Genomic DNA, 27,974 nt, shown 5'->3' on the forward strand with positions numbered 1-27,974 from the left:
AAACCTGCAGAGTGAAGGCAGATGTAGGAGAGACACAAAAACTGTCAACAGGACCCCTGCACAGAACTGAAGATATTTAGAAGCTACTTCATCACCTGTGCTTTAAGTCTAGCTGCGAGATGGACAGCTAATCGAGGATGCCCCTCTCCCCCTTCACTCCCCCACAATGACCTCTGTCCAGTATAAACACAAAAGCCTATAGGGTGCACTTTGGAGCCAGAACAGCGGGACATATTTCAGCTCCCCCGGCTTGCAGGATGTCGCGAGTGGATCTTCTCCTCATAGCCTGCTTCTCCCTGCAAATCTTCTGGCTGAGCTGTGCAGGTACGTCCCTTACCCTAACCCTCCATCCTCCCAGATGGTTATCCTAAGCAACTAACTATTTTTACTGCATTTCACAGCTGGATATTTTAGTGAAGCAATCCAGGTTAAGTCCTTTGCTCAAAAGACCAGCAGAACAGGGATATGGGTCATAACACTGCTGTCCACACTCACTCCTATTGTCCTGCACTTATCTCACAAGCCCTTGTCTTACAGTTGGGACCCAGAAATCAAACAGGACCCATTTTGAACCTGCAGAAGAATTCTATATTGCGATCCATGCAAGAACCAGACTGTGTTAGGGGTCCATATCCCATCACGCTGAAAGTGTGGGTTCTATCATTCCCCCTGTCTCACTGCTCCAGCTGCGGTGCTCCTGCCCCAGGACGAAGCAAACTCTGTGCTGAGGAGGCAGCGACGTTTCAACACGGGAGGTCTGGAGGAGCTTCGGAAGGGCAACCTGGAGCGGGAGTGTATGGAGGAGCGCTGCAGCTGGGAGGAGGCGCGGGAGGTCTTCGAGAACGTGGAGAAAACGGTGGGCACACGGGAAAACACCGGCCATACTCATCTGTGGGGGGGGGCAGGGTGCGCTGGCAGGACTGTAACAGGCTACGCTGCCTTTCCTAAGACCCAATCCACCCAGCACACACTAGCGAGAAACAGCGGAAACAGTAACACTCTCAGGAAAAAGGGTAAAAGTTTGTACCTTTGCATGTCACTGGGGCTGTACCCTTGTATTTGTACCTTTTAAGGTACAGAAATGCACTCTGAGGAACATCCCAAAGGAACAAACAGCAGTAATGTACCCTCAGTGGTACAGAAATGTTCCTCAGAGTCTATTTCTGTTTCTTAAAAGGTACAATTACAATGGTACACTCTCAGTGACATGCAAAGGTACAAATTTTTACCCTTTTTCCTGAGAGTGAGCATCTGAATGTTTTCCAACATATGCCTTTACAAAAACAGTCAGAAAATCAAAGTATTCAGACTCCTACAGTTTGACTTATGTGACTTAAATCCTAATGATCAAATATAACTCAGTTAACAGCTCAAATGACTTAAGAACTCAGCTGGACACTAAGCAGTGCTATCAGGGATCACCCGCTCCTGCCACGTGCAGTCCAGAGATCGACCCGCACCAGGGGGGCGGCCTTGGGGTCCCTGTGCTCATCTGTCTGCTGTGTGTTAGTAATCAGTGTGTTTGCATTTGGTTTTTCAGATGGAATTCTGGGCAAAGTACGAAGGTGAGCTTTTATGCAGCAACAATTTCGCCACTAGCACATTGACTGCAGTGTTTTCATGTGTCACACTGTGCATCTGATTTCAGTCTGTGAGCTGACCACAGTGTGTCTTCACCAGTCTGTGAGCTGACCGCAGTGTATCTTTACCAGTCTGTGAGCTGAACGCAGTGTCTATATCAGTCTGTGAACTGACCACAGTGTGTCTGTATTAGTCTGTGAGCTGATCGCAGTGTGTCTGTATCAGTCTGTGAGCTGACTGCAGTGTGTCTGTATCAGTCTGTGAGCTGACTGCATTGTATCTGTATCAGTCTGTGAGCTGACTGCAGTATATCTGTATCAGTCTGTGAGCTGAGTGCAGTGTGTCTGTATCAGTCTGTGAGCTGAGTGCAGTGTGTCTGTATCAGTCTGTGAGCTGAGTGCAGTGTGTCTGTATCAGTCTGTGAGCTGACTGCAGTGTGTCTGTATCAGTCTGTGAGCTGACTGCAGTGTATCTTTGAGCTGGTTAACTTGTCTTTCAGATGGTGACCAGTGTCAGTCCTCGCCCTGCCGGAATGCAGGCCAGTGCGTAGACAGCGTGAGCTCCTACACCTGCTTATGTCAGGCGGGATTCATGGGTACAAACTGTGAGATCAGTGAGTGCCAGCACTGGGGCTGAGGGGCATCGCACTGGCATCAAGCTGTCATCAGGAGAATATGACTGTCGTTGGTCCTGCAGGTATGGTGAGGAAGTGCAATGTGAAAAATGGTGGTTGCACACACTTCTGCATAGATGTGAGTGGAGGCAGGACCTGCACCTGTGCAGCCGGGTACCAGCTTGGCCAGGATGGAGCTACCTGTGAGCCAAAAGGTGCCCTTTTGCCTCCTTTCCCATCATGCTTTGTGTCAGCAGGTACTGTAGTGGGCCCATGGCCTATTTCAGGACTTGCAGCCTTCTGATGCACGCACAGTGACCTCGTCTGCACACCTGTCTATGCAAACTGAGGAATTCGGAGCATGCTAACGCCACGTCCAAGTGCAGGGTCCCCCACAAAGCTGATTTTCCTGTTATCTGTCAGGTGACGCGCCATGTGGCACACTTGGAATGGCAGTGATGGCCACCATGAACAGCCAGACTGTGAAAGCCCAAGATGGTGTTCAGCCAGCACAGCAGGCTAACGCAGCCCGTGGTGTCATCAACGCAGGAAACAAACCTGCCCCTGTGGTCATAAAACCCGCCCCTGTGGTCATAAATCCCGCCCCTTTGGTTGTCAAACTGGCCCCAGTAGCCAACAGCCCAGCCCCTGGGTTCAGGAAACTTGCCCCTGTGGATGGCAAACCTGCCCTTTTGGCCAGCAATCACACCCCTGTCGTTGGAAACGCCACCCTTGCGGCCGGCAGCCCGCCCAATGTGGTTGGTAACCCCACCTCTGTGGCTGGCAAACCTGCCCCCGTGGTCAGCAGTCCCACACCTGTTGGCAACAAAACCATTCTCACTTTCAACAGACCAACTGTTGTGGGCAACAAACCCACACCTGAGATCCAGGGAGAGCTGCCCACGTCAACAGAACAAGACACTGATTCTGTTAGGACACGTATCGTGGGGGGCTACGAGGTGATCCCCGGGGAAATTCCCTGGCAGGTAAGGCAGAGAGTGGGGCTCAGACTGAGCGTTTGCTCCAGCAAAAGCATGTTTCCCAGCGCAGATGCATCTATCTGCTTCCCCCACCAGGTGGCGCTGGTTGACCAGGAAACCCTAACAGTCTTCTGCGGGGGCTCTATCCTGAGCGAAAGATGGGTGGTGACGGCGGCTCACTGTCTCTCAGAGGAAATGGGGCCCTTCTTCATCAGAGCAGGTGAGATCCCTGCCAATATACTAGTAGCCCAGGTCCTTCGCTGCCTACTGAAGATCTCCGGTTGGAGATGGGCAGTTTACCCCTGCTATTAATCACCCCCTGCAGGGGAGCACAACCTGAAGAAGCGGGACGGAACTGAGCAGGACGTGGGGGTGGCAGAGCGGCTCCTGTACCCGCAGTACAACGCCACTGTGAGCCGCTACAAGCACGACATCGCACTGCTGCGTACGCAGACGTCCATCAGGCTCACAGAGGCGGTCAGACCCATCTGCCTGGGGCCCCAAGCGTTTACAGAGTGGCTCCTGCAGGAAGGCGCCCCCAGAGGCCGGGTGAGCGGCTGGGGCCGGCTGAAGTACGGCGGGGCCACATCTCCGGTCCTGCGCAAGGTGGACCTTCCGTTCGTGGAACGCACGCAGTGCAAGGCCAGCAGCAGCGAACGCATCACGCACCAGATGTTCTGCGCCGGCTCTGCCGACGAGCCCAAAGATGCATGCCAGGGTGACAGCGGGGGGCCGTATGCTAGCAGGAGGGGCAGCTCCTGGTTCCTCACCGGCATCGTCAGCTGGGGCGAGGAGTGTGGCGCCGAAGGAAAGTATGGTGTGTACACACGGGTCTCCTACTACTCCCCCTGGATCGCTCAGGTCATGGGGCTTCAGGACTCCCCTGCCGCCCCCCCAAGGCTCTGACCCCACCCTTTAAGGGGGGGGGGCACATCTGAACTTAACCTGTGTACAGAGACAGCCCAACCCTATTCAGCGTCCTAAGCAACTCTTGATTAACCTAGACATCTTCCCTCGCACCCAGACTTACTGATCAGTTTGGGTGCCGCCTGGTGGTTGCTGAGCCCAAAGCAACTGCTTATGCCTTGGACTGTCCCTCCCCGTGGGACCCGCAAGCGTTATGGTTTTAACACAGCAGGAAAAGTATTTTATACTTTTATTCTTGTTTTAAATTACATTCGATTTGTAACAGGGGTAATGATTTAACATGACTGAAATAAGACAGTGACTGATGGATGTGACCACGCAGCCTCATCAACTGTGGGAGTGAAAACATGAGGCTATCAGTTTCAGGCCTGCTTCTGCCTGTTAGCAAAAGGCCCCAGTGACTGCGTGGAACATACTGGAATGAGGGTCTGTGAAAGACACCTACTACTGTCAAATGACTCACACACAGACAGACAGACGGATGGACGGACAGACAGACAGACAGACGGAGACGTGCGGTTGGGAGCCTGGATCTCATCGTCTCCTTCAGCCACACGTTATTTTGTACATTTTACGTTCCCATTTTTCTCCTCCGCAAATTAAACTGCCATAAAGATCTTTTGGACAAACTTGCTTGTAGAAATGAATTTTAATAAATAAAATCTGACTGTTTAAAATAGAAGTCTGACTGAAGCTGCCATCTGCATGCTCCTCACAGGCTTCCCATGTGGTCTCGCGCGCTGGGATACTGACGGCTGACAGAGCTGCATATGGCTCAGGCGTTTCCTACAAAACTTACATCCAAAGAAGCCATCGCTTCACATGTTAAAATCAGTGCAAAGCATTTGTGAGTATTTTGTAGAGGAAAGGCCATTGTGTAGTAAATGGTGACTGTGGTGAGTCTAGGTTCCCTAAGCAAGGTGAAGCGTGACAGCACAGGGCCAGTGTCACATGGGAAAATAAATAGAACTGAAATTTCACCCCCCCACCCCCCACCCCAGAACAGGCCACAAAGCATGCAGGATTACCGGTCTGACAGTGTGCAAGAAGCTGGCACATGGGGGCGCCAAGTGGCAACACCTAGGCATGTCTAACGGCAGAGAGCAAAACAACTCATAAAAATGAGGCCCTGGAGACCGTGGTGGAATATTATGGTCTGCAGAGCATGCTGGACGCCTCAGTATCCTCATATTTTTAAGACAGCAGGCAGATGAGACAGACAGAAAATGAGCAGATAGACACAGTATGCAGAGAGACAGTGATACAGGTGCTGACTAAGACAGGTAGAGACAGACGGGCAGACACACAGATAGACACTGACAGACAGAGAGAGACAGACATTGACAGAGACTGAGACCAACCTTGACAGTCAGACAGACATTGACAATGACAGATACTGACAGACATGTAAGCAGAGTGACAGACAGCGATAAACATAAATGTAAAAAAATGTAAACAAATATGTGTGAGAGGCAGAGCGACAGATAGACAGACAGAAATTCTTTCTCATTATAAAACCTCTGTTCATGTCAGTATATATGATGACATTCTTCCACATAAAAAAATAGATGGAATATTTTTAATTAATTGTAAATCTATTAAATTGGCGTTCATGTCTCTTCTGAGTGACCTGCTCACGTTGCTTGTTATAGGACGGGCGGAGGATCCGGGATACGAAAAAAGCCCTCAAAATCCTAATTTTAGCTAGATGGTGGTTAGAAGCTGTTTGAGAATAAGAATCGCAGTTTAAATAGTCCAGAGCATGTGGTACTACAGCAGGTCCCCACATCCATAGCAGGGAGCTTCTGCTTAAGGGCGTGGCCTGGTGTGGGTGCCACACATATACAGACGTCAACAGGAGCTGTCATGATAGATAGTAATACTCCATCCTCAGTTCAGGTCCACTGCTGTGAGCAGATTCCACTTTTACTTGCAAAAACGCCTGTTCAGACCATCGGGATGTTCTTCCTGATCCCGTCAGCCAATGCTATCCCAGCAATACAGTCCCGCCCACACGGTCTTCCAACCAATGATCAAGTATCAGGGTATTGGCAGGGGTTCATAGGCAGCACGTGTCGGGGCAGCGTGGGTGGAGCAGACGGGTGACGGGGGGTGTGGCTGGGCCTTCAGGGGGAGCTCAGCTTTCTGATCTTGACGTTTCCTGGGTCTAATGGTGTGGCAAAACAAAAGAACAAGGACACAAATCAAAACAGGAATTTATAAATTAAGAAAAAAATACAGGAAAAAAATAATTAATTCCTATACAGTATTACCAGTCAGCCTGCTGCACTGCCCCCTGCTGGTCAGGCCCAGAATGACATGAAGGTGACTCACTGGAAGGTGGCCTGCCAGTTTGCGACTTAAATTCTTCACAAGCCTGAAAGAAAAAGTCAACAATAAAAACGTCATGGGAGAGTCCTCCTGAAGATTGCCCCTTTTACCCATAATGCCATAGTACTCACCACCAACCCTCACTGTCTTCCTGCAGCAGCTGGATGATGTCACCGTTTTTCACCAGCAGGCTCTGGTTTTCACTCCTCTGAGAGTCCATCTGGGCCCTGTACCTGCCTGGGAGCTGTCAGAACAGCAGCAGCAGCGTGAGTGGGGCCAGGAGGCGAGCTCTGTGGGGACTCTGACCCCCTGGACTGGCACTGGAATGACAGGCCAGCCAGATGCCAGCCAGATGCCAGCCAGATGTTCATGGGAGGCTCAGCGCATTAATCCTACGAGGAGCCACATGGGCACGTTCGAGTCCGAGGAGGCGAGTCTCCAACAGATTTTTATGTAACCACAGTGCAAATTTGCAATTTAAAAAAACATCATCTAAAATAACTGCAACGTGGGGAAGGAGGGAAATGTTCAACAGCATAATAGCATTCAGGTTTAGGGGCTGCAAACAGCCAAAGAATCAGAGCCTAACAACTGCCCCACCTGGCAAGAGTGGCATCACATCAATGTCATCACTAGAGGGCGATAGAACGCAACATGAAAAATATGAACCTGCTTACATTTAAGTTTAAACGTTTCACGCTCGTAAGTACGCCACTGGTGAGTGCCCCTGGTAGATCTCTTTGTACTCACAATTACCTCACTGTGAACTCTGCACTACAACCATAGAATTGCAAAACCTGACCCATTTTATGAATCATTTGCACGATATGCATGTGTACATTGCATTTATGTTTTTATATTTTATGTTTTTATCATACTTTTTAATAGTTTTATATGGAGGAGTCACACACTGAATTTCATTGTACTGTGTACAATGACAAAGGAATTAAATTCAATTCAACACAATTCAATTCAAATCAATTCAATTCAATTCAATATCATGCTCAAGCTGTCTTTTTTCCTTCTCAAATGTTTTTTCCTTCTCTATTTTCATAGTTATCCTCCACCAAATGCATTCCCTTTGGCTGCTCTCTGCGCCAAAGTGTTTTTTATAAAAAATATTTGCGCTCGAGTGTTGACATGGGGTGGTAGTTTGGGGGCGGGCTCATGGCCGTTTCTGTCGACGAATGCTATTGGCTGATGGCTTCAAACTATCAAAACCACCCCCATGTCAAAACTCAAGTGCAGTAGGCACATGATGACAGCCTCACTTAAAAAAAAAGGACTTCGCTTCCCAGCAGCCCCCGGTAGCTCCTCACCAGCAAGCCCTGGTCCTCCTCCTCTGTGTCTGACAGCACCGAGAGGTTGTTGGCTGCGCTCCATTCATCCAGGTCTTCGCAGGCGTCTGCGCTGTTCGAAGCACCAGGCCAACCTGAGTGACAGGGACAGATAGCGCCATCTGTCTGCTGCACTTAGTTTTTACACCTTTCTAGCACATTATTATCTAAGCTGATAGCAAAATGGCAGAATAGTGTGTGGCTGGGACTGGACTCACTGCGACGATGCCTGTGCCGCCGAGGTGGGGACTGGGCCAGCTCCACCGGCACCGGGCTGGCTTGGCGAGACTCCGCCTCCTCGGAGCTCGGTGACGTCCTCTGCAGGGGGCTGCAGGGAAGAACATGCGTGGAGCGTGGAGTCGGTGCCCCAGAGTAGCATGACATAGGGCTACATTTACCAGGAGTGTCACAGTTTGAGGCTATGGAGGGTCTCCTATTCTGTCCGGGTTTCTCACGAGTCTGTCACATTGAGCAGGGGAGCTGCATCTTACCAGCCATGTTCACAGCAGACCTGTATCATGCCCAGGGCAGGAGACGCTGCCTTTCTGGCAAGGAATGAGTTTTCTGGATTGGGTCTGGTTGGGACAGGGGTGGGAGTGGGTGGTATTATGGTGGCATGGAAGGGGAGGGGGGGTCACGGTGACAGCACCCAGTGTAGGGTGCTCTCAAAGAAAAGTGTGGTAAGGGTCCAACATCAGACCCGAGTCTCGTTCCATACTGGAGGTCTGCTGGTTTTGTCAGGGAGCGTCACTGGGACTAGGGGGACAGACACACTAGTCCATCAGGGCTGTCATACTAAGTGTCTCACACAGCACTTACAGACTGCCCTTACGTGAGGTGCTTCTACCTAGAAACCAATGCGAAGAACATCTAGTACTCCACACATCTTCTCCTCCACACACCTGCTCCTCCAGAGACCTGCTGCACACCATCATATCTTTCACCCCCCCCGCCCCCCCCCCCCATGATAATTCACTGGTTCACCATGTTTTGCTCAGTCTTCCATCACCTGGGGTGACTCATTCACAACCACATGCTGCTTCTGATTGATGACATAAACCTCCCACCAGTGCTGCAGCCTGTTCTTAACGTGTTCATTTGAATCTGGTGCCACCTCAGGCCAGCAAGATCTTGCAAAGCAAAGCGTGACGAGGCGTGGCAGGAGAGTCTCCGGGCAGATCACTGAGGAGCACAGCTGCTGTTAATGCTCACCTGCTGGACAGGGGTGGGGAGAGCTGGCCCCGATCTGAAACGGGACTGCCTGAAAGGAAGAGGGGGAAGGAAGGGTTAAAAACATGGGGAGGAAGTGACTATACATAGTATGTATGACATCATAACAGACAAGGAGAACCTGTGAGGAGCTTCTGCTGGTTGGTGAGGACTTTGCGGATCTCTGTGAGCCAGGCCATCTTTATCTCCACTGTTGGGGCCTAGGAAGAAAGAAACAGTGCAGGTATAGAGGACAACACAGAGAAAGAGGGTGAAAGCTCACTGAAAGTGTAAACACAGGAGACAGCACAGTGAGGCAGTGTGAACACAGAGGACAGCACAGTGAGGCAGTGTAAACACAGGGGACAGCACAGTGAGGCAGTGTAAACACAGGGGACAGCACAGTGAGACAGTGTAAACACAGGGGACAGCACAGTGAGGCAGTGTAAACACAGGAGACAGTACAGTGAGACAGTGTGAACACAGGGGACAGCACAGTGAGGCAGTGTAAACACAGGAGACAGTACAGTGAGACAGTGTGAACACAGAGGACAGCACAGTGAGGCAGTGTAAACACAGGGGACAGCACAGTGAGGCAGTGTAAACACAGGAGACAGTACAGTGAGACAGTGTAAACACAGGGGACAGCACAGTGAGACAGTGTAAACACAGGGGACAGCACAGTGAGACAGTGTAAACACAGGAGACAGTACAGTGAGACAGTGTAAACACAGGGGACAGCACAGTGAGACAGTGTAAACACAGGGGACAGCACAGTGAGGTAGTGTAAACACAGGGGACAGCACAGTGAGACAGTGTAAACACAGGGGACAGCACAGTGAGGTAGTGTAAACACAGGGGACAGCACAGTGAGACAGTGTAAACACAGGGGACAGCACAGTGAGTCAGTGTAAACACAGGGGACAGTACAGTGAGACAGTGTAAACACAGGAGACAGCACAGTGAGGTAGTGTAAACACAGGGGACAACACAGTGAGACAGTGTAAACACAGGAGACAGCACAGTGAGGTAGTGTAAACACAGGGGACAGCACAGTGAGGCAGTGTAAACACAGGGGACAGTACAGTGAGACAGTGTAAACACAGGGGACAGCACAGTGAGGTAGTGTAAACACAGGGGACAGCATTAAAACATGAGATCCTGCCCTCACCTGCAGCACGTAAACCTCCTCCCGGCCGCTATACCAGATCTCAAATTTCTTCACATCTCCCTTGATGTTCTCCGTGATGCCGACTGCACTCATCTGCAAACAAACATGGGAAACATGCAGAAAGCCCTCAGCAGAGCCTCTGACTGGAGCTGTCAACGCCCCCCCCCCCCCCCAGCGATTCCCTGTAATAATAACTACGACCCACCGATCAGATCTGCCACGGTGGTTAATAAGAACTTACTGACATTGTTATTTTTATTCAAAGTCCTCCATACACCTGTCATTAGCTATGATGACCTGTAATGACTCTATTAAATTAGAGAGGAAAAAGGGGGCCGTAAAATTCTCTGGGGGGAGTGTCCCCAAGGTGGGGACCAAGTCAGGGGTCTTGGTTCAAAACCAAGCAAACCCCCGGTGCACTCTCCCCTTACCTTGAGGCAGTGTTTGAAGCTGTAAGAGGGGGTCCTTTGGCTGCTCTCACCGTGGTCTTCACGCCGCTTGCAGAAGAGCAGAGCCTGCTCGTGGAGGAAGAGGTGGCGCTGCATGGGCTTGAAGCGAGTCAGGTCTTTCATGGGGGTCGGGCCGCGCCGCCGGCCGGGCCACACACAGAAGGGGCCCTGCATCAGCAGCCGCCCCAGCTGGCCCAGCTCCCCCTGGAGGAGCACACAGGAAATGCCTCCACCTCAAAATGGGTGCCAGGACCTGCTCATCTCTACTGCACCCTCACTACAGTGTGACTCTGCCTCCGTGCTTATAGCACCCTGAGCCTGCAGGACACCCCTCCCCTGGTCTTAGCTAGGCTGAAACAGCCAAACAGATGTAGCTTGTGACGCTGATGCAGCTTCATCTGGGCTGCTGTGGGAGGAGGGCTTTCCCCTCTCTGCATGCGGGTGAATCAGCCTTACCTCATAGCCTGTGATGGCTGCCTGGTGCATGGAATCGTTCACTGATTTGAGGAGCTCCAGCATGGCCGCTAGCGCCCCCTGCAGTTCAGGGGCACACTCGCAGCCCATACTGCATTTCAGCAGCTCCTGTTGGGGAGTGGCATCAACAACAGCCTCTGCGTCATTCTCATAATGACAGAGCTATTGTCAGACTCCCTTCATCACACCTCCAGCAATGACACACAGATCCCCCCCCCATGTCCAGGCCTTACCTTCAGTAGCAGCTGGTACTTGGTGAGTCGCTGCACTGGCTTCAGTAGGTAGGAATCCAGGGCCAGCTTGTGCTCCAGCTTCCTCTGACATTCCTGTACATGTCAATCAACCCAAACAACATTTTAAAAAGTGATTGGTGCAGTGCCAAAAGTTTCCACTGTGTGGCAGTGTTGTTACAAAATGACTGAATTAAAAGTAAGGCAGTAAGTACCTGGAAGAAGGCGCAGTCAGAGTACTGCCTCCATAGGGACTCGGAACAGGGCTTGTTCTGACAGTAGCGCTCATAGAGCTGAAAGTGCTGCTTCTGGAAGCACAGAGACACATTGTCTGACCCAAACACACCCAAATACACGACCACATGAAGACACGCACACGTAGCATGTTCCACTCTCTGGTAAAGCCCGTCCTTACCCCCCCCACTGCCTCACCCTTTCCAGGAAGCATGCCCCCACACCCTCTGGGGAGTCCAAATACCTCTCGAGGTCATGGAGAAAGAGCCTGAAAAACGCCACAAGAGGGCAGAGTCACATGGTGGCAGCCAATCGGAGATGGGGTCACTCCTGTCAAAACCAACTGCGAGCCAATCAGAGATGGTGTCACTTCTGTCAAAACCAACTGCAAGCCTATCCTGGTCTTACCACACCCAAGGGGTGGAGTCCAGCTGTTTCTGGGTTCCATTTGATCCCAACAGCATCCGACACCAAGACAGGAGAGAGAGAGAGTGCAAAGCCTCACCTGCTGTGAAAACTGTAGATCTCAGGCATGTTGCCGAAAAGGACGTCCCTCTTACTGCGTAGGGCAGGGGGCAGGAGGTCAGCTAGAGCAGGGTTATCCATCTCCGCTTTGTAGCCCTGCAGAGTGACCATGAGCGCACGCGCGCGCGCGCACACACACACACACACACACACACACACACACACACACACACACACACACACACACACACACACACACACACACACACACACACACACACACCACAGTGAAGTCCCATTCCAACAATCTGCATCATTCATAGCCACCGATGGGAAAATCATCAAATAATCCAGCATATGGATTCCAGCAGCAAAACATTTATTTACTCATATTTTGGTAACAGTCCAAAAACGATGAAGGAAAACCAAACGTTACTGTGATGGACATGCGACTGAATCAGTACAGCGAGGTTAAATACTACAGCTGTTACCAGCAGTACAGACAGCAGCTCATCCACGTAGATCCTCTCTGTCTCCACCAGCTCCTTCATCACCTGACTGAGGAGGAAGGGGGACAAAGGCAGAGAGGGGGAGGGACATCACGACTGGCAGAGCCTGGCAAGCACAGCCATGTCCGTATGGGAGGCGGGAACAGCGACGCACCGTCTGAGGAGGTCAGATGCATCTTCCCCCTCTGGACTGCTGCATCCGGAGCTGGGATTCTCCTGGTAGTCATGGATCACCTCTATCTGGACAGACGGAGCGATGCAGAGTGACGACCATCACCTTAGAGCGCTCTCTGGAGAGAACATCATTTCCCAGTGTGCCCCAACCATCTATAACATGCAGCAGACGTGATGGAAACTTATCATGGAATCATATCTGGTCACAGATACAGGATAAGGAGAGCCTTCCCTGGAATGGGCTACTCTGAGCCAAGATTTGTATTTGCTGTGCAAGAGAATAAAGAGCAAGGAATTCTGGGAGGTGGGAGGGGCTTTACAGAGAAGCCACACCCCCAAATGGTCAGCGCTGGGTCCTACCTTCCTGGAGGTGGGGCTTTTTCTCGTTGTCCGCTTGCCCGGCAGAGACAGGTCGAAGGTGAACTTTATGTCGACTCCTAAAAGAAACGGGGCCTAGTGATGGACAGACACCAGGGCAGAGGGGCTCCAGAGCTGCTGCATAGGCAGGGTGAAGCCCGCAGGAAACCGACTGCTGATCTACTGAGAGTAACGTTTTTAAGGGTCTAAGGACTAGAGGAACATGTCAAAAAACACATTATTACCTTCTGAATGCCAACAGAGGCTCAGTGGAAGCCTGAAGCTCAAGGCACGGAACACGGGGTATAGAACAGTACTGTCCCCCAGACACAAACCACACACACACACACATACAGACACACACATACCCGCGATCATACGCCCTACGTAGTTCTAACCTTAACCATAAGTAACCAAAAAAATTAAATACATTTTTTTGATTGCATATTATAAAATCAAGTTTCCTCTCCTGGGGACCGGAAAAATGGTCCACACAACATCAAAATAATATGTTTGTATCACATTTGGTCCCCACAATGTAATCTATACATGAGACAGACAGACAGACAGACAGACACACAATGTTGGTGTACCTGTGTAAAAGGGGACCTTCCATTCATTACTAAGGGGAAACCCCCCCAGCCCCAATCACGACACCCTTAACCCCTACCCAGCCCTAACCTTTAACTATAAGTAACCAACAGACTTTTGGCATTTTTACTTTTTTGATTGCATTGACAGATCTAAGTGGATTCCTGGACAATGTGGATTCCTGGACTTTTTATCACATTGTGGGAGACATTTGCTCCCCACAATGTATAAACCTAGTCTACACAGACTCAGACACATACACACAGAAACACAGACATATAAAAATATATTATTATAATGTGTTATTATGTTATTCCTACTATTATTATTACCACCAAGGCATGCTCCGGCGCGAGGGGGGGCTCCCAGCTCTTACCATGCTTTGGAGAGAAAAGAGCACTTTTGGCCCGGCCCGGGTTTTCAGGCCGAGGTGTCACCAATTGGACGGGCCGGGTCTGCCTGTTGGCCAGCTTCTTCAGGCTGGCCTGCCGGGTCCCAATCAGCCCTTGGACTGATATCAGCTTCTTGTGGGCCTTCTCAACCAGGGCCTGGGAGAGGGAGTCGGCGGCCCTCAGAGTCAGGTTCAGAGTGGGGCTCAGAGTCAGGTTCAGATTGGGGCTCAGAGTCAGGTTCAGGATGCGGTTCAGAGTCTAGATCCTGCTCCAGATAATGACACTGACTATACTCATCAAGCGAGACAATGATATACATAGAGGACATATGCACACATGCTTACAGATATGGACACAGATATACACGCATATACACATCTACCTACAAACATAGACACACAGGAACACAGATACACACACATGCCCCCACACATCACTGTCTCCTGTAGGTAAAAGAGGGTTGTACCTGCAGTGGGGGTGTCAGGAAAGACTGACATTCAGCAGGCAGATCGTGGAGGCTGAGAGGAGCTGGAGCACCTTCCAGGAACTTCTCGAGCTGCTTCAGGGCAGCTAGGGCACTTTCCCTGACTTGGAAGTCCTCTACAAGCTGACCAGCCAGAAGGTAAGCACCTTCATCACACCAATGTAACACCTGGGGCAGACGGGCATATGGTCCAGTCATGCAACAATCAGCCAGGCCGGAACACGGTCCGCTCATATGACATTCAGCCAAGCGGATACACGGTTTAGTCATGACATTCAGCCAGGGTGGCACACAGTCCAGTCACGTGACTAAATAAGACTGAATATGCTGAGGAAACAGTGAACAGTGGATCAATAGCTGTAGTAAACTGTGAATGACAGTGTTTCATACTAAAGTGTGAGGGTGTTCACAGGGTGTGTGGCTGGCACAACCAGCATCCACAGGAAGCCTACTGACATGGACTTTTTACACTCCTCCAGCCTGCCAGGTGATGTGGCAGCTTTTTACACTCCTCCGCCCTGCCAGGTGATGTGGCAGCTTTTTACCGTCCTCCACCCTGCCAGGTGATGTGGCAGCTTTTTACACTCCTCCACCCTGCCAGGTGATGTGGCAGATTTTACACTCCTCCACCCTGCCAGGTGATGTGGCAGCTTTTTAAACTCCTCCACCTTGCCAGGTGATGTGGCAGCTTTTTACACTCCTCCAGCCTTCCAGGTGATGTGGCAACTTTTTACACTCCTCCACCCTGCTAGGTGATGTGGCAGCTTTTACACTCCACCTGCCTGCCAGGTGATGTGGCAGCTTTTACACTCCACCTGCCTGCCAGGTGATGTGGCAGCTTTTTACCCTCATCCACCCTGCCAGGTGATGTGGCAGCTTTTTACACTCCTCCACCCTGCCAGGTGATGTGGCAGCTTTTTACACTCCTCCACCTTGCCAGGTGATGTGGCAGCTTTTTACACTCCTCCACCCTGCCAGGTGATGTGGCAGCTTTTTACACTCCTCCACCCTGCCAGGTGATGTGGCAGCTTTTACACTCCACCTGCCTGCCAGGTGATGTGGCACCTTTTTACCCTCCTCCAGCCTGCCGGGTGATGTGGCAGCTTCCGGTCTGGAAGCAGAAGCCTGCACAGAGGCTGGATAGTGCCTTATGCTGTCACACTGTCACGCACCCTGAGCTCCAGATGGACTCCTTCTAGCACTGACACTGATATGCATCCAGCTCACTCCCATTCGCACTAAACCACATGGAACTCCTGGAAATCTGTCATTCACACTCTTTTCAGTTTGTTCATCACTGCTATGTAGCCACCATCTACTATTGGTCGTATTATTATTGTTATTATTATTCCCTCTGAAGCTAAAGAAATTACATGAAAATACACGCAAGAGAACACACATTACTGTACAGGTGTGGAATTAGCATGTGGATTTAATGCCTATATGCGTGTGACTCCGTACCTCTTCCAGCTGCAGCAGTAAGTCGCGGGTGTGGCTGAGCTTTGCCCGCTTGGTCAGTAGGGCGGCGCTCAGCCTGTCACAGCGGTGCCGAAGCTCTTTGCAGTGCTGGACAATGAGCTCTAGAGCATAGTGATGACTGGCCACCAGCTGGTGCCCATGCAAGATAGTGACCTGGATCCGACTCATCTCCTCCTGGAAAAATGGCTGGGGTCAGGCCCAGACACTGCCCCCAGGCCCGTACATGATGTATTACAACAATACATCAGCCAGCTCACCCAGCCAGGGTGGAAACTGACCTGTGCTTGAGATTCCAAGGTATCCAGAGCTCTGATGAGCTCCTCCGTCTTGGGCAGTGTGTCTGCCGTGCCGGACAGAGCCTGCTCCTGCGCAGACAGCTTGTCCAGGGAATACCTATTCTGCACATACATCAAACATACATCTGCGCAGTCAGCAGCCGGGTACAGGTGGGCAGGGAATCCCCCTCAGCTACAGGTGTGAAATCAGTGTAGTGGGGTTTAGTAACTGGCAAGATGTGTTCACTGGCAGTGAGATTATAAGCAAGCTCTAAGTGCCATGCTAATCATTAGCAGGCTAACGCTAACACTACCCCCTCACCCAGAGGTCCAGAGAGTATAAATCCAGACCAAGATTTTGTTTCAGCCAACCAGTTGAGTCCTCTGTGACTGTGACTCTTTAAACTCAACTGGTTGGCTGTACTCTCGGGACCTGAACTCTCCACCTCTGCCTCCATCCTAGCTGCAGACGTAGTCACTGAAGCCCCTCCTACTAACGCTAACCACGGACACACTGCACCTCCTGGAAGCTCTGCTCGTATCTCAGCAGCTGCAGGTACTGGTGCAGCTTTAGGTGGTGTTTGTCAAAGAAGCCGTCGAACACCATCTCCATGTCACGCAGCTGGGCCAGGAGCCTGGAAACAAACACGCACATGCACATGCACATGCACACACACACACACACACACACACACACACAGTAACAGCAGCAGGGGTTAAAGATGCCCTGCCCAAAAAGGATTATGGAATTCCAGAATGTGTGATTACTTCTGTATGTCCCTATGTGTGTACCTGTCTGTGTTTCTGTATGTCTATGTGTCTGTACCTGTCTGTGTTTCTGTATGTCTATGTGTCTGTACCTGTCTGTGTTTCTGTATGTCTATGTGTCTGTACCTGTCTATGTGTTTCTGTATGTCCATGTGTCTGTACCTGTCTGTGTTTCTGTATGTCCATGTGTCTGTACCTGTCTGTGTTTCTGTATGTCTATGTGTCTGTACCTGTCTGTGTGTTTCTGTATGTCTATGTCTCTGAACCTGTCTATGTCTTTTTGTATGTCTATGTGCTGAACCCGCCTGTGTTTCTGCATGTCTACATCTTTAATACCTCTGCACAGTGTCCCAGTCCTGGCTCAAGCCCCACCGATTACGGAGATCCTCCTGCAACCCTGAGGCCTCCAGGTTGGACAGCAGATGATGCGCCTCCCTTATCACTGAACGTATCTCACCCTGCAGAGTCACAGGCAGGAAGGCCTCACAGGCAAACATAATGCTCACCAGTGTGACGCTCCAGGTTCAGTCACATAGGCAGTGATGTCATGTAATAAGTATAGCACCGATGATTTAACATTTCCGTTTAGCTTCCTTTAATTTTAAATTGCATTCAACTACTGTAATTTTAAGTAATGTTAGTCAGAATTAAAAATTACAGTAATGTATTGATTTACCACTGAGATTTGCCTGCCTGGCATTTTGTGTGCAGTTATAGAAAATCAATCAACACCCTGCTGACCAATCAAGTTTGAGAATTAAGCAGCGCTGTCGTATAGTCATTTATAACAGGAAATTTGTGCGTAGAACGAGAATGAGGCTACAAGTCATTTCTGACTGTAGTCAGTGCAGATCGACAATGCAGAACTCCCATAATCCCACCAAATGTTCGCCCTCTCTAACACGGCGACTGTACCTTCAGCTTCCTGTATTTGTCCATGTGGCACATGAGCAGGAGCTCAGTGGACTTGCCCTCATCTGGCAGCTCCGTCTCGGCCAGCTCCGAGCCAAAAGCCTGCAGCATCTGAGCTATCTCCTTCACAGTGACCGCAAAATTTTCTATGGCCTGTGGGGGGGGCAGCCAAGCAAAAGCGATCACCAAGGCGTGTGGCGGAACCTCACCCCCCCAACCTCAGAAACGGCCCCCATCGTGTTTACCTGAACATCGGTGAGAACATCTGAAGTGCCTGAACAGTGATTTTATATGGGGTAGCTAAAAAATAGGAGTCTAACATGAAACCCAACTAACAAACATCTGCAGAGCGGGATCTGTAATGCGGCTGCTTCCAGAGTTACTAGAATTGCAATAGAACTCCCTATGAGTCAGAACTGGGGTTAATGGTTTTAGTGGGAATTGGGCTACTGGAGAAGCTGGTACCTGTCATGTGGAGCTTAGCCGAAAGACAACGTGCTTTCAAACTCCGGCCTGTAGGGGGCACTCCCCTAAATAGCCAGTAGACTGGCGTCTACCATTCGCACTCCCAGGGTACCTTTCGCAGGACGAGCCAGTCCCTGTGGCTATACTCCAGCGAGCCACCAAATTCTTGCGTCAGTTGTGTCTCGTCAATGTAATGCAGCAGGTCTGTAACGGAACTCAGCATCACAACCTGAGAGGAGGAGAGAAAGGTTATAGCTGCCCAGGCCAAACAGCTGACCAATGCTTAATCGCAGCTCCTCTGATCCTTTGGAATTCTCTATCTCCTCCCTCATCCTATGGCCCTTTAGTCTCAACATATCACATCCTGTACACATCCAAAAGTGATTCTTCAATACAGAAGAATTACATCATCAACCACCTAATCTCATCACTGTACAGAAGATATCGCCAGGGTGCCCATCCCCGTATCTTCAGCACATTTATAAAGCTGGTGTACGGAGTTCGGTAGAAGAAAACAGTTTGTACATTAAACTGTTTACTACAAAGTCTGGTGTGGATTATCTTGTGTAACCAAGTAAGAAACACTGCTGTTGAATTTTGCAACTATATTTTTCTGACGCACAGAAACACAAATGCCATTCGCTCCCATTATATTTGAGAGCAACATGACATTTCTACGGGCAATATGTCCAAGACTGGGCAACTACCCACAGAACAACCTTAATGGACAGATAGTACTAAGACCCCTCTAAAACACGTCTTTTTTTTCGGGTTATTAATCAGCCTCTTGATTTGCTTTTTGCCCAGGATTCAGAGTTAATATCGGTGCTAAAATTCTAATTCTAATAATTAGAATTAATAATCTAATTCTAAAATTCTAACTAATGGGCAATTTGATCAGGGCGCCTTCCAAATTACCGGCATTTTCAACATGAAGTCCTCCTGACTGAAGCGAAAACCAATGTCCGTGACAGTTCGCTGGAAGAAGCTGGTTGGTCGAAGCACCAGGACAAGGTGAAGATTCCCTGGGAAGGAGGCCTGGAGAAGAGCAGAAGGTCCTACATTTGACATTTATTTATTTTTTTGTCCAAAGCACATGCAAGGCAAAAATCACAAGTATATAGTTGTCATGTAGCCAGTGAGGACAGAAGCTTCTAATGGGAGCCAAGTAACACGTGTAAATTAGCACAGGAGCAAAAGCAAAACTGTAAGAACCTCACAGCTACTCAAAACACCACGAGAACCGGATTCTTACAAGACAAAGAGCATAATCTGGGAGTGTCTCATGTTACCAAGCGACCACAGCTGAGATATAACCAATGAAGGCAGAGCAGGTCAGTGGGCCGATGAGCTAGGTGAGATGTTACCCGGATGAATAGAACTTGAAGCATTTGTTGACAGCTGAGAGGAACCCCGCTAATCTCATTTCAATGGGAAGCTCTTACACTGTAGGCACAAGATGAGCTTCAAAATTACACCTTTTAAGGGAAAAGTATGTATTATATACATTTCCTGTGGTGTTCAGAAGCTACACTACATCTACATTGCTGTCCTTCCGAACCCAACAGCTCGAGTACATTTCAAATACTGGCATGTCGAAAACAACGACAGCCAGCGATTACTGCCTTAACATTTCACCAACAAAACACCTACAAAAAGTCCTGCTTCATATTTTCAGTCTTGCCATTATTCCCGAAGATACCTGCCAGTTTTCACTGCTTATTTCAGACAAAAAAAAAGAGAGAGAGAGAAATTGATTTTGGGGCAAATATGTTGTTTCTCCACTGAATGTGGTCTCCACTGCGTCCCTGAAGGTCTGACATGCTTTGCATTGACGATAAAGTTCATGCCTGTCTGAAGACAGATATGTGCAGATTCACACACGGTTCCATATTCGCTGTACCTGGTATATCAGCTCAGTCTTCCTGCAGTCACAAGCCAGTCTGAAGTGACTCACCTGAAGCTCAGGGCTACACAGAAGATCATTCCCCTCTAAGGGGGGTATCTGCATCTGTAGCAAGACCACCCACCACCCCCAGTAGTCCCATGTCAAGTCCTGTCCTTCCCTGTTCAGGAGGGACAGGGCACAGCCTACTGCACAACATAGATGTCTACAAAGACACGCAGCTGTGAATCATCTTAAGTTTCCACCGACATCTGCTATTAAATATCAACCCACCGCAATACCATCAGCCAACTCGTAAAATAACAGTATCACAGATCAAGCAAACAAACGTTCAAATGACTTCATTAGAGCTAATGCTCCCGTTTTTGTTTCGTCCGTTTATCGCTGTATTTATTGTGATATAAAAACAAAAATGACAGCAAAGTCAGACTATTCATAAGTTTGCAATTTAGAGACATCATCATTAACATGGTAAACCTCTGCATCAAAAGTATTTCTGCACATATATTCAATCGATGTAAACAAGCGGCCACTTCTAATTAATTCTTCTCTAATTCGCTAATCCGCAACGACAGACCTATAAATGTGCTCCCATGTTAATGGAAAAGAGCGGAGGCTTGCAGTCGCGAACATCGAACGGTTGTGACATTGAGATCCCGCTGCACCAGCATCGCCGCGGTCCAGCGTCTCAATCCCAACACAAACCGAACCGCTTAAAGCGAACCGAGATGCAATGGCACATTACCGCGGTCCTCCGCCTCCGGCTGCGGGTCTCCGCCATGGCTTCGCTCCCCACGTTGTGCCCCCGGCCGGCTCCGGTTCCGGCGCCGCAGCGCTTATGCGGGTGTGAGCCCACAGACCGCCGCCCCCCCCGGCCGGCAAAGCTACGTCATCCAGCGCAGGTGCGGCGTCACCTTTACGGGATGCCCACTGTCACTGCGGATAACAGACCCCCAGCGCCGCCAGAAAGGCAGAGCTATAGAGACAGCGCTGTTTGCACAGAGACGCGCTGCCTTTAAAATAAACAGGATCCGTAAAAAAAGACTTTGTATGTTGCTAGAAATGCATGACTGAAGGAGAGTGAAATTAAAAACCACAACACGAATGAATCGTCAGAACATCAATTAAAACCCCGGATTCATATGATACTGATTCCCTGCAAGGGATTGCAGAAACATTCAGAAATAATCGAATAGGGACCGCAGCTTTTCTGAAATCCCTGGGAGAACGACCCGCATGGATGTGATGCCGGCCGAGAGAAGCTCACCGCGATCCGCGCCAGGGCCGTTTTAATGGCGCTCCAGGTGTCCAGCCTACGGTCCAGGATGATGATGAACTTCACCCCAGGCTGCCGCCTTCTGCACATGGCCATGAATGATATCACGTTAATTGCATATAATAAGCTGCATGTTAACAGCAAATCGAAAGACTCAGAGTTACCAACGGTGTCTAAAAGAAGCTTAAAATTATATTAAGTGTGAAATGTTAACGAATTAAGCTACGCTGTACGTAAACTGCATTGCTGATTCCCGACATAACTGACAGCATAGGCGTCGTTGAGTCGGATCACTCGGGGGCTATAGCCTCGAGTATTTTAAGTCTAGCCCAAAGTATTTTACCCCCCGGTGAACTTACCCAGATAGCATCATGTTATTGTTTCAACGTTGAATTATTAGTTAAATGCGTTGAATTATGGTCAGTGTTAAATTCTCAACGATGAAACTGAATTGATTTTTGGTCAGATTTTCAATATTGAAAAATAGATGGTGGCAAAACCTTGATTCAACGTCAATATAAAGTGAAAGAGTAACGTTGTATCAACCTTTTTGTATGATGTGGAATCAATGTCATTTCAAAATATATGTATTATTATTATTAATAATATATAATTATTTTTATTATTATCAATAATAATAATAAGTCATCTTACTATTAAGTCGAAAGTCAAGTCGGTTTGCGTGTGAGGCATACAGAATAGAGACGGAGTCAACCGCAATGCAGGGAGAGATGGGGAGGGCGAAGGGATCACGGGCAAAGCCGTGTGTGTGGAGTGAACATCTCACACACCGAGGGATCAGCGTGAGATAAGTCAGCACTTTGGCCAGAGCCTCCTCGGGAATGTCGCTGAACGCAGAGCATTCTGGGAGGGTGATGATCACGCTGGAGTCTTCCCCACGTCCCCCTAGGAAAAGAAATTACCTATTCAGCCACAATCCGTATGTTCATAACAGAAGAAACTAACTGAACAGACGTCCGACAGCCTTTTCCACGCCCCCTCCAAGTCACTCGCTGCAGGAGTATTAAAGGTGCAGCATGTGTACGGGGTGTAGATGACGAGTGTACTCACTGTCAGCTATTCTGCGTGAACGACATCTAAATCTTATTATAGTTGCTTTGAAGTCATAGAACCTTTTTATGTCTTTGAACTGTGTTAATTTTGATACCCCAATTTCAGAGGTTTTTACTGAAGTCTTACACTAGAGGGTTACAATTTAGGCGTTCTCCCAGGGACTTCAAGCCGTGACCGTTGCATTGTGAGTGGCATGCACTACTGATCAATGTACATGAACTTTTTTTATGGTACACCAAGTGCATGTGTATATGCGATTAATCATGATTAACAAAAACATTTAAAGGCTCTATTAAAAATCGTTTCTCATTTTGAAATTTTGGTCTTTTTGGTCGCCGTTTCACTTTACGTTTTTTTGTTACACTGCGCTAACCTAACCTTGACAACGTACCCCTCCCCCCACATTGCGAAAGCATGGTGCCCCTGTCCAAGGCAAAGTGAAACTGGCAGGCAAGTTGGCACTCTCTCCAGAAGTTGGTGCCCCACATCCCACAGTTGTTCTGTGCTGCACTGCAGAAGGCATGAGCCAGCCAATTTCACTTTGTCTTGCGCTGTCCCTGTTGTGCACAAGTGACGTCAGCTCGCTAAATAGGCGCCCCTGAGAAGTTCCCTGTAAGTGCTTTGTTTCCTCCTCATTTCCTCCTCGTTTCCCTGTTGTGTCCATGTGAGTGGCGTGCTTCCTTCTTAATTCCGCCTTGTTTCCCTGCTGATTCCATGTGAATAACCCTAACACTTCCTAATTTCCCCCTTGTTTCCCTGTGTTCTCCATGTGAGTGCGCTTTTTCCTCCTCATTTTCTCATTGTTTTCTTCCAGTGAATACCCTGTTTCCTCCTCATTTTTCCCTTGCTTCCCCGTTGTCTCCCTATGAGTGCCATGTTTCCTCCTCATTTCCCTGTGGGTGCCCCTTTTTCTCCTCATTGTTTCCCTGCTGCCTCCTTGTGGGTGCCCTGTTTCCTACTAATTTCCTCCCCTTTTCCCTGTTTCCTCCTTGTGAATGCCTCGTGTCTTCATTTCACTTATTTCCTCTCCCTTACTTCCTCCCCCGTTCACTTCCCCACTCCTCCTCATTTCCCCAATTTTCATTCTGTCTTCTGCTTCTTTCATTACTGCAGCTTGTGCAACTACAAGGACGCGAAAGGAAAGCTGCCACTCTGGTGCACGCACTTGCGCAGAAAGCAGGAGATCCAGTTCCTGTTGGAGCCCTTTGACTGTGTCAACTAATGGTGTTTTCACATACAGTATAGTCTCCTTTAAAGGAACCGAACTAAGACCTCTAGAAGTGGTTCCAAAAGTGGACCAACAGAAAGGGAACTCAGTTCTTTTTGTGTTCACAATGCGAGTTCTTATGGAGACCTGGATTCTGGGTAGTTTTCACTTCAAACCAGATGGCTGCAAAATGGATGCAAATTCCTGTATGTTGTAGATAGTTGGCGTTTTCTGTTTTCTTCATTCCAAATGTCAAGAAGCTCCGTACTAATATGATTTTGCTTGTTTCCCGGGACTGTACCACGTGATCTGCCTACGGCAAAACTAAATGGTAAAAATTGTCGAAGCCAGTCAGGACCACTTTGTGTTCACAATGCACAACTTAAATGAACCGTGCCAAAGACTAAAAGCGAACCGGACTAAGACTGCCTCCCGATGTGGTCTCAGTTCGGTTCATTTCAAAGGGGTCTGAGTTTGTTTGGCGTGTTCACATATATAAATGCTGACTAGATGATGAGTTCGCGTTAAAGGAAAAAAACGGACCAAGTGTGAAAACACCCTAAGGCTATCTCACCTGAAAGATATGCCACCTGCTTCTCGATGTATCCACCCACTTCGTTCACACTCATGGGGACGGTCACCTCTGTCGGAAATGAAAAAATTGGTAATGAAGGAAGATTTATCCTTAGCTCAAGCTATGGGAGGGAGCCCTACTTCATGTCCGCAGGGTCACCTTGTTGTCATTGTAAACAATGATGACTGAGATAGTTTTGGGCTTTGAAACAACACTGCCACCTAGTGTTCATACCACACCAACTCATTAAAAAGCATCATGTCTATATTTTTAGCTCGTTCCAGGAAAAGAATCATTCATTTGAAACAGTGGATTGCTGCAAAAATGCTTTGGAATTTATGATCAAAGTATGCCATCAGTTATGTGTCACATACATGTGTCGGTTTAAAAAACATCAGATTATTCATAACATGACACAGCAATTCTCCAGGCATATACAGGCGTAACTTTGCATCATGGCAGAAAGTAGTTTGCCACACGCAGGGTGACTGGATACTTTGCCAAGCTGCCATTGCCTCCTGTGTGTCAGAAAAGTTATTTGAAAGTGTAGAAAAAAGCTTTACCAAACAAATGTAAACTTTCTTGGACTGGTCAAATTTTTGCAGTTGAACAGACTGACCGTCAGTTAATAGGCAAAATTACAGATGCCCATAGTGCAGTAAAGGCGTCTGTTCTGGTACAGTTCACTGTGATGTTATCCTCTCCACATTCCCTGCCTTGCCATCTGTGGACCGGGACTGCAGAGGGAGTATTAATTACTGCAAGAGCAGAACCCTTCCTCAGCAGGATGGAAAATGAGGATTCCTATTTGGAAGTCTGGATTTCTGCCAGTGAGTGAAACAGAAATGATGCTGTAGTGTGTATAAGGAGTGCATTATGGTGTGTGAATGACCTCCAGGGGAACAGTGTGTGGATGGTCTCTACGGGAAACAGTGTGTGGATGGTCTCTAGAGGAACTGTGTATGGATGGTCTCTAGGGGAACAGTGTGTGGATGGTCTCTATGGGAAACAGTGTGTGGATGGTGTCTAGAGGAACTGTGTATGGATGGTCTCTAGGGAAACAGTGTGTGGATGGTCTCTAGGGGAACAGTGTGTGGATGGTCTCTAGGGGAACAGTGTGTGGATGGTCTCTAGAGGAACTGTGTGTGGATGGTCTCTACGGGAAACAGTGTGTGGATGGTCTCTAGAGGAACTGTGTGTGGATGGTCTCTAGGGGAACAGTGTGTGGATGGTCACTAGGGGAACAGTGTGTGGATGGTCTCTAGGGGAACAGTGTGTGGATGGTCTCTAGGGGAACTGTGTGTGGATGGTCTCTAGGGGAACAGTGTGTGGATGGTCTCTAGAGGAACTGTGTGTGGATGGTCTCTAGGGGAACTGTGTGTGGATGGTCTCTAGGGGAACAGTGTGTGGATGGTCTCTAGGGGAACTGTGTGTGGATGGTCTCTAGGGGAACAGTGTGTGGATGGTCTCTAGGGGAACAGTGTGTGGATGGTCTCTAGGGGAACAGTGTGTGGATGGTCTCTAGGGGAACTGTGTGTGGATGGTCTCTAGGGGAACAGTGTGTGGATGGTCTCTAGGGGAACAGTGTGTGGATGGTCTCTAGGGAAACAATGTGTTGATGACTGCTTGTATTACAGTGTGTGGATGGTCTCTATGGAAACAGTGTGTTGACTGCTTGTATTACAGTGTGTGGATGGTCTCTATGGAAACAATGTGTTGATGACTGCTTGTATTACAGTGTGTGGATGGTCTCTATGGAAACAATGTGTTGATGACTGCTTGTATTACAGTGTGTGGATGATCTCTAGGATATAGATTAACACAATTGGGTTCTAGAAGAGCACTGTGCCTTAGGAACTTCAAACATGACTCACATGTTGTGAGAGGCATGTGGATCCTGGATCACTCACAGTGAAATATAAAGATGTATAAAGTTACTGTAAATTATTACAATGGATTTCACTTTCTAGCTAAAGCAGCAAACATTTTCACCAATGCGGGTTTGCCACCTCACAATGCTGCTGACCAATGATGACGCACGTTTCCATCGCATTGTCAAGGAAACACTTGTGTGCATTCTGATATAGGGCACCAGACAGTACCACAGAGACAAGGCAGGGTAATGAGTCTTAAAGATGCGAAAGGTTAGGTTGGGTACGATTCCAGGTAGAGACAGGACAGGCCTGGTGTAATCTGACATGCTGAGAAGCTGCACATGCAATCTGGCAGCCAGCCCAGCACAGTCAGTGGATAAAGGAGATGCTATTAGGATGTAACCAGAGCAAAGGCCCTTTGACAGCAGGCTAGACCATAAAGAAAGGCACTGCCAACCAATACTGCAGTCTTTTCGGTCAGCATGACCAAATCCCAGATGGGAAATGCTGTTGTACTGCATGTGCTGGGAAAACAAAACCGAGTAGATATTGTGTGTTTTCCTGACAGGCAGGACGCCTGGACTGTGGATGTGAGGGAATATCCCACACGGCTAACACCTGCCGTGTCCTTCATGACCTCCTTGCCAAGCAGATGGGCCATCGCTCAGACATTTATTAACCAACAAGGAGTGTGCCTGGGGGGGGAGGGTCAAACTCCTGCGTCACAGGTCGAGTGAAGGGCGGGAGTATTACAAGGAGACGCCAGACTGACATCCGCACAAACGGAGACCCCGAACACGGATGAGCATGAGAAGATCATATCCAGACACGCAGACGGCTGCTGTGCGGCTCCACAACACGAGATTAACGGCAACATGGATGCAAACTCGGAAGGACACAGACAGGAAGGACACAGACAGGAAGGACACAGACAGGAAGGACACAGACAGGAAGGACACAGACAGGAAGTCTCAGCTGCTGGTCTCTCTGGCATGCAGGAGACAGGAGGATGATGGGTATTTAGCATGTGCATGTGTGTAAAGCTGGCTGCCAGAGCGCGGGGGGGGGTGTTACTCACGCTGCAGGGTGTTCTCCAGCTGGGACCCTGCCTTCAGAAGGCTGTAGTAACCGTCCATGTTTCCGTGGGATGCGGGTGCTGCCAGATTCGGTGGGGGATTCTGGGCCCATGTCCCTCCCCCCGTCAGTCTGCTGGGTTGGAGTTTGGGGCCCGACTCAGAGCGGCCGGGGAGTCACCTTGGGCCGGCGACGGCGCACAAACACGGGTCACACGTCCGCGAGACAGCGCCAACAACTCTGCCCCCGTAGTGATGAACAGCTCCTGCATGGGCCGGGGGGGGGGTCCAGCTCCATGGAACGCTAGCGGTCTGGCTAACCGTGAGCTCCACCGGCTGCCTGGTTCTGACCCTCCCTCTCCACCTCCCCCCTCCCCTCGGTCTCGGTGCGTCTGCTCAGCACTGCCTACAGCGTAGCACGCAGCACGGCCCCCCTGCTGGTTTGCCACGTCCTGTGAAGCTCCGCCCCTAGCGGCTTGTAGACCAGCCCCCCCCATCCTTGAACCACTTACGCTGGGCGGCGTCACAGGGGAATAAATAAGCCATCCATCCATCTTCCAGCTGCTTATACTGTCAGGATCTC

General features: G+C 49.3%; 2 protein-coding genes across 3 annotated transcripts; one reads left to right on the top strand and one right to left on the bottom strand.

The window, feature by feature from the left end:
* On the top strand, window positions 1-4,783 carry f9a (coagulation factor IXa). Its single transcript, XM_049029308.1, has 8 exons — window positions 1-324; window positions 687-856; window positions 1,541-1,565; window positions 2,081-2,194; window positions 2,278-2,409; window positions 2,618-3,180; window positions 3,271-3,394; window positions 3,500-4,783. The coding sequence occupies exons 1-8, from the start codon at window positions 258-260 to the stop codon at window positions 4,078-4,080; spliced, it is 1,776 nt and encodes a 591-aa protein (XP_048885265.1). The 5' UTR covers window positions 1-257; the 3' UTR covers window positions 4,081-4,783.
* Window positions 4,318-27,736, bottom strand: mcf2a (MCF.2 cell line derived transforming sequence a). Of its 2 annotated transcripts, XM_049029306.1 has the most exons (30): window positions 27,397-27,736; window positions 24,445-24,513; window positions 22,381-22,495; window positions 21,581-21,671; window positions 19,326-19,445; window positions 18,520-18,636; window positions 17,946-18,095; window positions 17,367-17,488; window positions 16,783-16,897; window positions 16,266-16,385; window positions 15,970-16,161; window positions 14,491-14,676; window positions 14,009-14,180; window positions 13,045-13,121; window positions 12,665-12,750; window positions 12,493-12,559; window positions 12,042-12,157; window positions 11,735-11,804; window positions 11,518-11,610; window positions 11,306-11,398; window positions 11,055-11,180; window positions 10,581-10,802; window positions 10,150-10,242; window positions 9,121-9,199; window positions 8,982-9,030; window positions 7,988-8,097; window positions 7,752-7,864; window positions 6,564-6,676; window positions 6,375-6,478; window positions 4,318-6,268 (listed from the first exon to the last, which is right to left on the bottom strand). In XM_049029306.1, the coding sequence occupies exons 1-30, from the start codon at window positions 27,452-27,454 to the stop codon at window positions 6,228-6,230; spliced, it is 3,279 nt and encodes a 1,092-aa protein (XP_048885263.1). In that variant the 5' UTR covers window positions 27,455-27,736; the 3' UTR covers window positions 4,318-6,227. The 2 variants fall into 2 exon arrangements, with proteins under 2 accessions (XP_048885263.1, XP_048885264.1); XM_049029307.1 differs by lacking the exons at window positions 21,581-21,671; window positions 22,381-22,495; window positions 24,445-24,513; window positions 27,397-27,736 and adding an exon at window positions 21,059-21,325.
* Window positions 27,737-27,974: the final 238 nt, after the last annotated feature.

The sequence above is a fragment of the Brienomyrus brachyistius genome, chromosome 10, assembly GCF_023856365.1.
Source record: "Brienomyrus brachyistius isolate T26 chromosome 10, BBRACH_0.4, whole genome shotgun sequence".
Taxonomy (NCBI): Eukaryota; Metazoa; Chordata; class Actinopteri; order Osteoglossiformes; family Mormyridae; genus Brienomyrus; species Brienomyrus brachyistius.